Source organism: Cyclopterus lumpus, chromosome 1, assembly GCF_009769545.1.
Source record: "Cyclopterus lumpus isolate fCycLum1 chromosome 1, fCycLum1.pri, whole genome shotgun sequence".
Taxonomy (NCBI): Eukaryota; Metazoa; Chordata; class Actinopteri; order Perciformes; family Cyclopteridae; genus Cyclopterus; species Cyclopterus lumpus.
The window spans coordinates 8673088-8687257 of record NC_046966.1 but is presented as its reverse complement, the minus strand read 5'-3'; the positions used below and the strand labels follow the sequence as shown (position 1 = coordinate 8687257).

The following is a 14170-nucleotide window of genomic DNA, read 5'->3' as shown; positions in this document are numbered from 1 at the left end:
AAGTAGCTTTTCCATCCGTTCTCTCTTTTCCTCACTTACTCTTGTTTTCTCTTTGTTTAATGATTTTCATCTGTAAACACCCACACAGAGAGCAACTAATGGGAGAACATTGAGTTACGTAAGAGTTCTCTCCTTCACTCTTTTGCACAATTTCATTATTTTGGACAGGAATTTTCACTCTTGCATCAACATTTGGAGACTGAGTTCCTGTCATAAAGAGGAAGAGTGTTTTGGTGGTGAATCAGGTCTGCAGTGAGCCAGGAAATGATTTCATCCTTCAAGTGAGATAGCTTTTCTAATCTCTTCAAACGCACAGCAAACACAGCAAGGCTCCCGGTTATTGAGAATTGCTGACTTGATAATGTCACTCATCCTTTGTCTATTGTTCTCCTCCCTCTAAAGAGAAGCAGGCCTATTAGAGGCAGACCACAGAGGGTTTTTTTCACCTCCTGCCACTTCACCATCGTGACATTTAGGTCACGAGTTGTGTGGGAAGAGGGCAGACTGTTCTGTAAGATACAGGCAGAGGAGAGTCACGCTGGACAGGGAGGAGGCGAAGGGAAAAGGAGTAAAGAAAACAAGGGAATCCAGAAAGCACAAAGTTTCATAGTGTGCAGAAAAGATGAGGGATCAGGGATTTACCTACAATGGGTGAATACGGGGTCTAGCTTTTGCCCTACGCAAACAGTGAATCGCCTTGTCGCATAACATTAGTGTTACAGTCAGCGGCTCTCATAGTAAAATTACCTCAAAAGGTGATTACAATAAGTCCAGACCAACCGTGTGAGTACATATTTAGAAAACACCAAAGTTGTTCAATGGAAAACTAAACGTTTCTGCTGGTAAATATGAAAAAACTCACCCGAATGGGTTTGAAAAAGTCCAAGTTGGAGAGGAAGTGGCTCTGGGCCTGGTCTAGCCAATCACTGGAGGACTTGCAAATTATTTCTTGAGTCAGACGGGACACGTTGCGGTCGGCAATGTGGACAAACTCCTCCAGGGGCGTGCTGTTACAGAGGTCTCGGAGATGGAAGCCGAAACCTTTAGTCAGCACCTGGACAGAGAAAAGAAAAGAGCCCCGTGGTTCAGAAAGAGTGGAGTTGATGAAATCACATGTGCACTGGATACTTTGAGAAGACAGAGGTGGAGATTAATATATATAAAATATATGCAAAGCTATAGAGGGGTATTTATTCCTAATGCTAAGTAAGTATTGCATTAATATTTGATGAGGAACAGTGTCTGAACAGAGTAATCATGGTGGTTTGTCTTGACTCTTTAAAGATAGTTATGTATCACTCCGAAAAGGTCATATTCCTAAAACCTGACTGTGTACAAAACAATGATGTCACAGGAAGATATCACTGAGCAACAATGAGGGAAAGAAATGTTATGAATGTCAACGCTTGGGCTTGCCGGGGATTTTTTTGAACTAGAAAAGTCATCCAAATAAAACGTACAATTATTTAACACATTATTCGGTAGAGGAAACACAGCTGCGCACATGCAGGCGGAGTAACAAGGCGTCCTTTTTCTGGGATTACAGAGCATTCAAGGACTGGACAGAGGCTGCGTCTCTTATCGTCTAGCTGTCCTTGACCAGTCTGTGTTATTCCATCCTGTTTATCATACTACAAACTGCGCATGTGCGCGCACACGCACACCCAAAGAGATTATTATTATGTTTATTATTATTCCTGTGTTTGCTCTCATGCATCTCAATTGGTCTTAAACAACAACAGGGGCACAGCAATAATAAGCTTTCATTCACTTTCACTCCCCTTCCTTAAACAATGATCCGAATGACCGTCATAAACTGATGGATAGATAGATTGATCAATAGATGTCTGACAGAAAGGGAGAGGAGAATCTGATGGTGTAATGCGAGTTTGTTTTTGAGCCTCAGCACGTGAGGAGAAATGAGGGGGAGTGTAAAAGGGGAGAAGAGCAGTCATGTGACACCAGCCCTCCAATTGCAAAGCAAGGATGGTGAGGTGGAGCGGGTTGGGAGCTGTTGTTGAGAGGGTCCTACAGTAGGGAGCTGAATATGTCAACGTATGTGTGGGATATTGGGTGAACTTGATTTGAAGGAGTGTTTGTACGTGTGTGTGTGTCAGCTAGAAAAATATATTATGGGCAGATTCCCTAAAAGACGAATGAAACTAAGAGTCAGGAGATGACAATTACTCAGAAAGAGATAAATATGGAAACCAGAAAAAAAAGAAAATTGGAAGAGCCTAGAATAATGATTAATCTTATAGACATTATAGGAAAATAGAAAAATTATATCTGAAAAAGAATGATCTTGGGGGGATAGGAGGAAGAGGAGGGCTTTTGGTACCCGACGGCCTCTTCACCCAACTCCCCCACAGTGATCTCTGGGTATTAAGGGCTTAGCTGTGCCACGGTAGAGTCCCGTGGCCCGATAGATGCTGTCAAGCCAAGGTCATTGGATTTCTGCACGCGCACTGTGGCCATGGGAGTAGGATTCTCTCATGTGAAAAGGACCAAACAAAAAGGCTGCACACAACTTAACAGTGTAGTTGTCTGCTTTAGGCATTCAACATCTCCCATGTGGTTTAATCACTGAATCGACAACAAGCCACCATCTCTTGGGTGTTAGAACATCTCAAAACAATATCATCATCGACTGAAGGATAAATGTAGAAGGCCGGGAGAGCAGGGTTCATTATTAAAGGGGTTAAAACATTCAAAACAGTAATGCTCTACCTTCTCCAGATTGACGTCAGCCTCCACTATCTGTTTCAGCGCGTGGCGAGGAAGAGAGGCGTTGTGGTGCAGGAAGTGGGAAAGGGTCTCATCGTCTTGCAAAAAGTCCTTCAGCTTGAAACCTAGAAAAAAAGCATACATAGATAAAAGCTGTGAGTCAACTATGAGACACAAAACTCTCTTTGATAAAAATGTCTTTATTTGATGGTTGATATAAAACCAGGACTCGCGGCTGTGCTCCCAGCTCGATATGCAAGAACAACAACTATTGAGTTGGGACATTCAATAACATTTCTCAATATTCAGATCCATCCAGAAAAAAACCATCAAATTCAAAAATTGTCCCCGGTCCTGTATACCTCTTAACATTCCCTAATATTCCAGAACCAGTGCAATAACTCCATGATATAATGCTCACTGATAACCACAATGTGAAGTACATTGTACATACAGCACAGAACCAAACTGTCCTCTGAGCTCAGAGCTATTTTGTAGTTTTACTGCATTCCAAGGAACCCATTTCTGAAACTGGCCTGATTCAGCAGTGTGGCCGTGGACTCACTCACACACACCTACACTCTCTTCTCCTTCTCCATGCAGACCGGGGGTTACTACAGGGCGTTAAACTTTGGTCCAGATGCTGCATCCAAGTCTTCCCGTCTCTCTTTCTAACTCTCTTCCTTTTGTACATTTTCACCTTTCACCTACTTATCTCTACCCAGAGCCACTTCTTACCCATTTCTTCTTCAGCCGCCCAATAGTGGTGCCCGAACATGGCCTAAACTCTGGGTGACACTACTTTAGAGGAATCATGCAGAGACAACAGGAATAGCTCCGGCTGTATTGGTTGGCTCAACGGCTCGGTCCTTATCGGTTGTGTAACTGCACACTTTTATGTGAGCTTTTATGTGAGCGTTGAAAAGTGATTATTTCTCCCCCTAAAGTGATTTAGCCATTATTTTACTGCACTTGGTTATCATGAGGCAGACCTATTACAACGAATGAATGATTACTGCGCTGCTCTTCTCACAAATTAGAAATGCTGAGTCGAATTATTTCCAAATATCTTCCTTCAACCCCCCTCCCTCTTGGTTTCCCTTCCCCTCGTCTCCAGTAAATCTTTTTTTGCTTTATTTCTTTTCAAGCCATCATATGACCCACACGCGCGCACACAAACAGGAAGCTTCTCCTGAACTGAACTTCCCCTGGGAGGAAGTGAAAGAGAACAGTATGTTTCTGTGTGTTCAGGGGGGCACATATGTAAGGGGGTGGGGATGGGGGGGCACAGACACCAGAGTGTGTGCTATTTGAGTTTGAGGTGTGAGCGTGTTAATACACATACATCCTTGCCATCCCTGCTCTCCATGGGCATGTGTGTGTGCGTGTGTGTGTAATCGTGCACCTGTGCCTGAGCATGCATGTGTGTGACCTAAACTCTGAGGGGTGAACAACCAGGGAACACTAATGTGGTCTAATCAGTGTCCCAGTAGGAAATCACAGCTCCCATGGTGCATTGCATCCAAAAGGCCCTAGAGAGGACGGAACAGACCAGATGGAAAGTACTTTGTTCAGTCAGCAAAGATGCGCGTTTGTGTTCCATTTCCTTGTTTGTCTTATCTGTGTGCGTTTGTCTTCATTTGCACGGCCCTAAGTGGTTTAAATACCCAGAGTTATCAAGAACAGAGAGCTTTTCAGAAGGAGGACCACATAAGGAGTACCAAGCCCTGTGTTTGTTGTTCCTATGTCGGAGATCTGTATACAAGGGCGAGCCCCACATTGACTCTTGTCGGTGCTTGCTCTCGACAGTGCCTCATCCCACAAAACGGGTGGACTGTTAAGTAGAGTTAAGATGTTAGAGGAGCAATGACTGGTTGGCTTGTACCTGCATGTCTGACTTTGTGTGAGCCGTGTGTGGGTGAGAGCCTACATCAGCACGTTTCTGGTCAGGTTAGAGAAAAGAGGTCAAACTAAATGTTGAGCTCGACATTATGGGCTGATGTTTATGGTTAAGGTGATGAGGAATGGATCAAAGGAATGTATTCATACAGTCAGGAAAAAGGGTAGCAAAGTCTCCGTTTTAAAAGATTAGGCTCAGACACAATGAGCCTTTGGAATCAAATGGAGGACAGCCAGATCAAATATAAAGGTGGTGCTTAAAAAGGTAAGATGTTTCCCTCTATAATGCAAATCCAGGTTCAGCTTCCCTTTGGGAAAGGCCAGGGGTAAGATAAGAAAAAAATCTATGAAAAGCTGAGCATTGACAATCAGACTCAACCGATCTCTTGAGCTCATTTATCTATTGGGTATTAAGAACACCGTTCTCATGTCAAAAAAGCTGCACAACCCATTTCTTTAAATGTTCAAATGTCTGCCACGTCAAGCAGGAATGCATTAGACCTCGTCAAAAAGAAGTACACGCCGTGTGATTTATCTGGTTGTCCTATGGGGGAAAAGCTCATCCCTCTCCCTCACAGAGCCCCTTCCCAGTCGGTGTAAATCTCATTCTCTGACCCCGCCAGTTGCTAAATTATTAACCGACATGCGAGTGGTGTCAGCTCTCGGCTCTTTGATCCACACCGTTATTTTTATTAGTGTCCCTCTGCAGCTTTGTCCCGCATCGTACATGACTGTCCCTGCGCTACATCGCTGCATTCCCTCACGTGGATTCGAGAGTGGAGTACGGGGGGCTTGAGCATGACGCTGTGCATTTAGAAATCAATTGTGATAAAGTGCACAAATGTGCCGTTAAAATTATATAAGAGTCTGAGTAGATAACATGAGGATATATTACTGGGCTCTAATGTCATCTAGGAGTACATCCTATGCACACAATCAAACTGAGAAACGTGTGGAGAACCTTTTACAATTAAAAAAAGAACCTTTTTCCTTTTCTTTTGCTCCGATGTGTGATCGCTCTCAGCATGCCTCCCAGTCAGTAATGGGTACTGACTGAATTGAAAAAATAAAATCTCTTTTTCACTGAGCAAAGTTAACGTGTTTGTGTGACTTCCATTCAAGTGCCGTTTTAATGCAGCCCCCTTTCTCACGTTCAGGTTGCTTTGACCGAGTCACCAACAACACGCTTTTTGATTGTTATAGAAAGACGACCTTCCTCTGCTCCGAAAAAGCCACGGTCATGGTTATAAATATATCTCTCTTTCTATTTCAAAATCGTCTTCTCGAAAGCGTGGCACTAAAATGTAAGGTTATGATTAAAATGTGTAGTCAAAACTGACAGCGGAGATGCGTCTGTGAGCGCTCCTCATTGACAGGAAGCAGCAACATTCTAGGCAGAGCAACTCCAGCAGTTTCCTCCCAGATCTGTGCTCGGATTGTATAATGACGGTCTGGGTGGTGCAAAATGTTCTGCTTTTCCTGTCTTGCCGCACCAACACTGGCATGTAATAGCGGAGAAGTGCAACACCCACTGGCCTCTGGGAGAGGGGCCCACCCCGGCTGGCAGGTGGTGATAAGGGAGAAGGGACACGTTGCACTCTGAATACTTGGCGCTAACATCAGCTGCTCCACTGCGGAAACGACCTTGACAAGTCGCTGTATCTAGTTTTAACAGGTCGCTAATCAGTTTTTTGTCAATTTATCAATGTGCAGTGATTCAAGCTTCATTCACTTTGTACTAATTGAGTGGCATGCCTCACTCTCTTTTCAATCTAAATACTAAAAAGTTACGACGTTGGAAACAAATATCTTTCCATGAACAACTTGTCTTGGACTATTTGGGGGTTGGTGGTTCAATCCCCGCCCTAGTCGATGTGTCCTTGAGCAAGACACTTAACCCAAAATTGCTCCCCGTAGCTGTGTGTACAGTGTATGAATGTAACATGTAAAGTGTCTTTGAGTACCTTAAAAAGCTCTATATAAATTAAATGGATTATTATCATTATTTCAATAAGTACGACATGCGTAGGAAAGGAAGTGGTCCTTCATGTCAGGTAGCTGAATGGTTTGTAGGCTGAACAAGCTACAATCTTATTATCAAGGATTAAAAGACAATTATTCAAGATTAAAGATCTTGACAAAGGCTACTTCTTGCTTCTTTAAGGAAAACAAACAATATTTTTTCATGAATCTAAATATTTCCCCGACCTGAAGCTCAAAGGCATCAGCAACTGACTCAGCAAAATCATATCTGCATGTGCAGTTGGATGAATGGGTGACTGAAGATCACCAGTTGGTCATTAAAAAATTATATATGGCATAAAATAAAGAAATAACAAATTACAGCATAACAAAAACATATATAAAGATGTGTCCTTACGAGCAGTGTTCTTCTGCAGCTTCCTGAGGGCCCTCAGCAGTCCCTTGTAGCCCTCGTAGCTTTTATCATTCTGAGTGTAGAGCAGGATCTTCTTGGCATCGATGAACAGACGCGAGATTCTGGAGATGTTCGTGAGAGAGATACAAAAATCAGATGCACTGTTTCACATCTCTTGGGAACTCAAAGCCTGAGAGCATCTTCTCTGAATTCCTCCGAAAAAAAATAAATGTTGTGCCTGATTCAGAACTATCGTGTTGCAATATTTGAATTTGAATTAGTCAAAGCAATACATAACTATGAATTGGCAAGCTGGCCATGTTACTCACATGGAATCATTGAAATTCCCCACCACCCCGGGACTCTCGCCAGGGGTGGGATGGCGGAAGCAGGGGTTGTTGGCGTTGCAGATGATGCCTTGTACCCAGGGCAGGGTGCCCGCCGAGGGCATGGCCTTGTTAGGGAAATGGCCTGGAAAAAAAGGGAGCGCAAACAATTTTCATGATTAGTTTTAAATTTGGACCTAAATATAAATAAAACAGAAACTTCTCAATGGAATCTTCCAGACACCACCCGACTTCACTGGAGGATACCGATTATAACTATTGCATGTAGGCCGTCGCTACCACTGCCTTTACTGCACTCGCATTATCTTTACAATTAGTTGTATTCTTATCAGCTGCCTTTATGGCTACTGTTATGGTTTAGCTACTAGACTGAAGAGATAAGGGAAGATGGTGAGAAGGGGGTCAGGAGTTAGAGTTTACTGGGCTAACTGGGTTCAAGCTGACTTGTGATACATTTCATATCAATGATTTTGTTACAAATGGGAGAACTGGTTTCATGATCCACATGCAAGCTTATAATGATATAATGAACTTTCCTGGATTTGTTCTTAGTCAGGTGTGTGGCATGAACCTGCACCAATGTTTATAAAAGACTGTACAGACTGAAGACTGTCAAACTCATTTAAATAAATAAACTACACATAGCGATAGCTGTGGCATTTCAATAAATATCTCTTTGGAATACTGTAGAAAATTAAATAAAAATGCGGACTGGATTTCTTTTTGCCTGTGCTTTTGACCAGTGATAATCTTATTGAGTGGAAACGTGGTCAAAGTTTTGAAACCATCACTTTCAGGAGCTAAAAGTCTATTAATTATTCACACAGTGCAAACAAATGTTGACAAATCCGACCGATCCTTGTGTGACAATAACATGGAAACTTGACAAACATGTTGATCTTACCAAGAGGCAAAAAATAAATAATAATAGCTAAAAATAGAAAATGTCAGAACAGTTGATTAACAGACTAATTCTCAGCAGTAGCAGTTAAACAAATGTAAAGAAGCTGAATTATTGTGTTAGTTGTGAATTAATAGAAACAAATCAAGTCAAGTAACTCCCTTCCTCTCTCCCTGTCGGCTTACATTCATGTTGCTCGTAGGGAGGGTAATGCATCCGGACTGAGATCAGGATGAAGAAGATGAACAGAGGCCAGATGATCTCAATCAGCAGTTGGACCTAAGGGAGGAAGGCAAAAAGGATGACGACAAAAGTTAATCAAGTAAATAAAAGAAGGATTCACTGTCTTGGGACACAACCACTTATGAATCAAATGAGTTGATCACCCCAAGATTGAGACAAGTTTTCATTTGTGCTTTGCCATTTTTGTGAATTTTCAGTTCATCTAAGGTAAACTCTGCTGTTATAAAAAAAAAGAAGGGGAACAGAGGAGCGGGGTGTTGTTGTCTTTTGTAAACAGTAATCCCACCATGAGTCTGGTTAAAGTATATGGGTTAATAGGGGGAGACAGGGTGAGCGGTCTGCAGGGTTTAGAGGACCGTGTCCATCTGTTCCATATGGCCCCTTAACTCAACCAGCATGGCAGGCATGCAGCGCCGGGACAAGGAATCAAGCCAGTGTCTCAGAAAACACACCGTTTCCCTTTGTTGGAAACAATTGGCTTCATGTCAAGCAGCCAGAGCCGTCACTTTGAGGAGGAGTTTCTGCTTGATGGTCGACTGGCTCAATTGTATGCAGATGAGCCTCCTCACACATAAAGAACGTCTATGCAACAGCCTGGAACTGAACTTTGATTTACATAACTTTGAGTGTGTGGGCATCAACCAGCACAAGACCATTGACTGGACAATGCATCTGACATTTGTCATCCTCACATCTTTGACTAACTCACTGTAATCTGTAAACTGTAAACTGTAATGTGTTTCGTTCCAAGTGGCTCCGAGGAGAATTACATCATTTCCTTAGTTGTGGGCCACGCACCGATTGGAACATCCATATTTATGAGGAAAGACTTTCAGGGGAAATTAGACAAAAGATTAGATACCCCACCATGGTGATTTTTAGACTTATTTTATGGACTAATGATTCTAGCTGGGAGAATGCAGAATAATGTATGTGATGTTGGGAAGTTTTAACGTAAAATGTACTTTTTTTTCTTGGTAGATCTTAAATAGAATCAAATAAACAACAAAAACACATAAATTAGTGAAAACTGTGTTTTAGGCCAAGAAATCATAAGGAATGGAAAACATTTATATCAGTTATACCAATAGATAAGACACATGACCAACTAATTGACTGTGTACTTGTACTGTGCACTTATCCAGTCCATTGATCTTATGAGTCAGTAATCTGAAGCTCCTACTTACAGTCTGTCTCCGTCGATAAGTGAAGTTCTTCCAAAGCAGTAAACCCAGTTGAGTGGAGACGGACATGTTGACGTCTTCCCAACCTCACTGAGCACGCTCCAGCTCCTCACTGGGAACCCAGAAAGACAAAGAGAGAGGGTCAACCACTGCAAACATATACATGGGAGAAGTGAAAAACAAGGACACAACAGTCAGCAAACTAACACTATATATACACAGTATATATAGTCCAGCTTTGTTCCTTTGGAAAAAGACATGGTGTATCAAAAAAACAAAAAAAGTACATTCCTTCTACATTGAAGCACAAAGTTGATAGGAAAACAGAACAGTAAGTCATTACATTAAAAACACATTACCACACGGATGCAACTGCAGTAAATATGTCTGTAGCGTCCGGTTGATTGTGCCACAATAAGGCAACAAGAGAACGTTTCTTTTTTATAACTAAAATCCTGAAGGAAAATAAGAAAGCGGGAACACAACCTAGTGGCTTCTTCTTCTTATATTCTAAAAACCTTTTCTGACTGAAAAACTGTAAATTGCCATCAGAAACAAAGAATCACTGGCGACAGAAAAACAACAACGATAACGGATTCACCTATTGAACAAATCCGTTCTGAAAAGCAGACCAGCCAGAAATACAGCAACACTCAGCAAATGAAGTCGCCTGATGACTATGGTAGGCTGTTAGCCGCTGCAGATTGAGGTCCCCTTGATGTGGACTCATTAGTCCAAAGCTCAAGCTACAGTTAAAGTAGGAGGATGAGTGGGTGGAGGGCAGTTTTCATGGATTGAAAGTTATAAGTAATCCTTTTCTCATCCCAATCTTCACCTTGTTTACGCCTCAGAGTCACATGAAATACTACATTTGATGTCATTTTGACAACAAAACGTCCCTGCCCCCATTGTTCAAACAACACACTGATTAAACAGCATTAGTGGGTTTACTCAAAGTAATGTAATAAGTAGATACACTTTTTGGGTAGCTAGACACTGCCAGTTTTCAGATTTACTAAATAGCACACGATTCCTCCCATACACCGTTCCATACGCATTTTTTTTCTTCTATTTGCAGATTCAGAAGTCCTTAGATGTGTGCTCAGACTGATTTTTACTCCAGAAAGAAGACCAAAATACATTAAATATTTGTTGCAATTTGGTATGTTTTTTGTTCAAAGAAGAACTACTTTGTTCTCTGGTTGGCAAGTCAAACCCTGAGACCCTCCACACATGGAGTTATCCAGCTAAAACAGACACAGGGCCATTAAGAGCTAAAATCAGGTCAGCCACTCGAGACCGAGACCTGTAACTCCTTAATTAAGGTAATCAAGCTTTACAGGACATGAGGAAAATATAGCTTCGGTCTCAAATGATTATGTCATCTAAAGAAGAGAAATTGCGTCATGCTGAACACTTTCTGCCGTGGATTGCAGCTCCCACAATAATTTGTATATTCCCAAAGAGCTAATACAATGGGTACAGTCTAAATCCATCCCATATATTTAAAGTTTTAAGGCTAGCTTGGAGGAGCAGTTGGAAGTCTTGAGAACAAAGCATCAAGACCACACTGCATATTTCTTTGAATGCCCTTTACACAGAATAAAGCTGATTGGTTGACAGAGTGGAGTGACAGCACAACAATGTCAAGGACACAGTGATGTTCAAACAGGATGCCCTGCACTGATCATTCGTTGTGGGTTAAAGTCCTGCCCCTAATCAAATCATGCATCCAGACCTCTATGGTTTTACGCCTCATCTTCTCTAACTCAATCAAAATGACACCAGTCACATCCAGCCACCTCCCCGGCAGACTTCCCTCGCAGCGTGAAGATCACTGTCAGAATGTATGCCTTCTAGCATTAAGTAGCACGAAGACAATGCGGCAGGTATCAAAACAAAATACAATATTTTAGTTTTTCACCGGTAACGCGACTGTATTGCACAAGTCCACGTTTCATGCAATTGGCCGTTTTCAGTAAATCCACTGGAAAGGTATGAAATGTCGTAATAAAAGACAACAAGACCTCTGGGATGAACAAACAGGACCCATGTCAGTATCTGCTGTACTAGGACATCTGTTTTGTCTATGAGTCACTTGATTTAATGGCAGCAGTCATGACACACGCTCAACAGTTTCATTGTCAAGCAATGTAAAATACCTGCTGGAGACAGCCTAAAGGGAATAATTTAACATAAACTGATATGAGACTCAAGCAGGATATTTACCATGGGCACATCACACAACTCTGACTATAAAACATGACTTTACTGCTTGTCCTAAATCACCCAAATTAGCATTTTCTTTACTTTTAGAGTTAAATGTGGACTGCAGGCTATTCAAATAAACTACTGCACAAATCCTATAAAGTTAATGATGGGAAAAAAAACACCACAATGCCAAATTATGGTCTGCGTTGTTGCTGTATGCGTGGGTGGAAAACAACGTCTACAATACGCACCATCGTCACATTTGATCCGCAGTGAATGCTCTTTTTTCTTCTTCTCGCCTTTCCTCCTAATGATATCCCAATTTTACACTTTTCACTTGTTCACTCCCGAAAGAAATTGTGTCCCCACATTCTACAGTCTTCATTCGTGGATTGATCTCTTAACGCAACATCGTGTTTACAAGTGATTTACCCATCAAGAGACAGGTTTTCCAACGCACTCGGATCAGCCTGATTCTGCTGATGTTTTTCTGTATCACACTATCTGAGGAGCGGGAGGTTTTTGGACGACTCGACCCTCTGCGGATCGTCTGATTTGAGGGGAAAACACGTCGCATGCAGAGATAACACGGACTCTGCTCAGTGTCGAGTGGCCCAAATGGTGCAGAGCCAGGGCGCCCCTAGTGGCACACTTGCACAACTTCAAATGTATACTTGTTTACCATCAGTTCTCGCTCACGTGTCATATCGCACTCATACAGGAATTGTGTCTCATCTCCTTCGTTTTCACGATACTTGACAGATCTTCTTCTTTTTTTCTCCCACTAATTAAGTGAAGGACAGTTCATGTTGTTTTTCCCCCATGAGAAAAAGAAAAACCGTCGCAAGAAATAATTCTCCTTTTTGCTGAATCAAAACAAAGCAAATGTGCGTCGACGTTGCGTCAACATTGCAGCAACATGCATATGAATAAAAACTCAAAAGACAACTCCACAATAACTGGGAAATAAAACATTGAAACAAAAGAACAGTCTTTTGTTAATTGTCATTAAGGGGCATCGTTACTGCCAACCAATGTCAACATGATGACAATATATCAACATGTGGCGTCTGACTGACTGATTTATAGCCTACACTTTTGTTAGGATACTTGTGTTTTATTGTTCTAATCAAACGAGGTTACTGTCGGTCATTCAGCTTCGATAAACTGACCCAAAACATCAAGTTAGACAAATTGAGACTAAGTGCAAGGTGAATGCGCTTTCAATAATAAACTGCAACCAATGTGACTTGATCAAACCTGCCGCTGAAATGTCCTTCTGTTCCCTCAACAACACGTGCTTTAAGCAGAGCATTAAGAGAGAATGTTAAAGCTGGGTTTCATCTTATAATTATCTTCTTTATTACAAATATATTGTACCAAATAAAGAAAGGGGGCTTTTATTTTCTAGAGCCTGACCGGAAGCGCCCCGTCTGACTGTCGCCACCTTGCCACAGGTCCTAATCTCACACGAATGATGATAAAAGAACAAAAACCAGCAGAGGAGACACTTGTCATCCTACTCGCACCACGGCATTGCCTTGACCACGCAACGTCCACTGAGCACATCGCAGTTGTTGTTGAGCTTAGCGACGTTAAAATAAAAACAAATAAAAAAAGAACTCCACCAATAAATCATCAATTAACGCACTTAAGCCACTCGTGTATTGTTCTTTCACGGTTAGTCACACACAGCCAAACACAGAGCATTGAGCTGACAATATAGGAAGACATTGTGAGATGAAAACTGACTATATATATTAACTGTAACACGATGGCATTTATTGTTGAGCCAACAAAGAAACTCGTACCCCCCTCCTCCTCCTTCTCGTCCTCTTTGCCAAGAAAAAACAAAAAACTCCAAACTCACCAACCTTGATCCTGAGCGGCGTCAATATCCACTCTTTCTCTTTTCATAAATTGAAATTCTCCGTCAAGAACAACTTCTATGGGGCGAATTCTCTGAACCCCACTCCTCCACTGTTATGGTCCTCCGCTGCTCTAAGTCTGACAAAACTGTTTTTGTTCCCTCCGCCAGGGCTTTATAGAACCGCTCGATGCAGCAGCCGAGGTAACTCACGGTCACCGTTTGATGCTGCTCCCCATATAAGGCAAGCACGTGCCTCGTCAAAACATTTCTTAAAGGGCCAGCCACACCTCAACGCCTCATCAATTCAATTACTGTGAAGGGGGATATTAATTAACGACTAAAAACACTTTAAGGCTGGACCTATGTTACCATATGTTTATATTTTTGGAGTAAAATAGTTTGGTAGTTTGG

General features: G+C 42.0%; 1 protein-coding gene across 3 annotated transcripts in view; it reads right to left on the bottom strand.

Moving 5' to 3' along the window:
* The window catches only part of LOC117729716 (phospholipid-transporting ATPase ABCA1-like), a 36391-nt gene extending 22456 nt beyond the window's left edge, over positions 1 to 13935 (bottom strand). For 2 of the 3 annotated variants that reach the window (XM_034531041.1, XM_034531059.1), the window contains exons 1-7: positions 13764 to 13935; positions 9682 to 9790; positions 8437 to 8530; positions 7333 to 7474; positions 7007 to 7125; positions 2731 to 2852; positions 863 to 1054 (exon numbers count right to left, since the gene is read on the bottom strand). In XM_034531041.1, coding sequence (XP_034386932.1) covers positions 863 to 1054; positions 2731 to 2852; positions 7007 to 7125; positions 7333 to 7474; positions 8437 to 8530; positions 9682 to 9747 — 735 coding nt within the window. In that variant the 5' untranslated portion in view covers positions 9748 to 9790; positions 13764 to 13935. Of the gene's footprint in view, positions 1 to 862; positions 1055 to 2730; positions 2853 to 7006; positions 7126 to 7332; positions 7475 to 8436; positions 8531 to 9681; positions 9791 to 13759 lie in introns of all 3 variants that reach the window. The other variant, XM_034531051.1, reaches the window with a different exon arrangement.
* Positions 13936 to 14170: the final 235 nt, after the last annotated feature.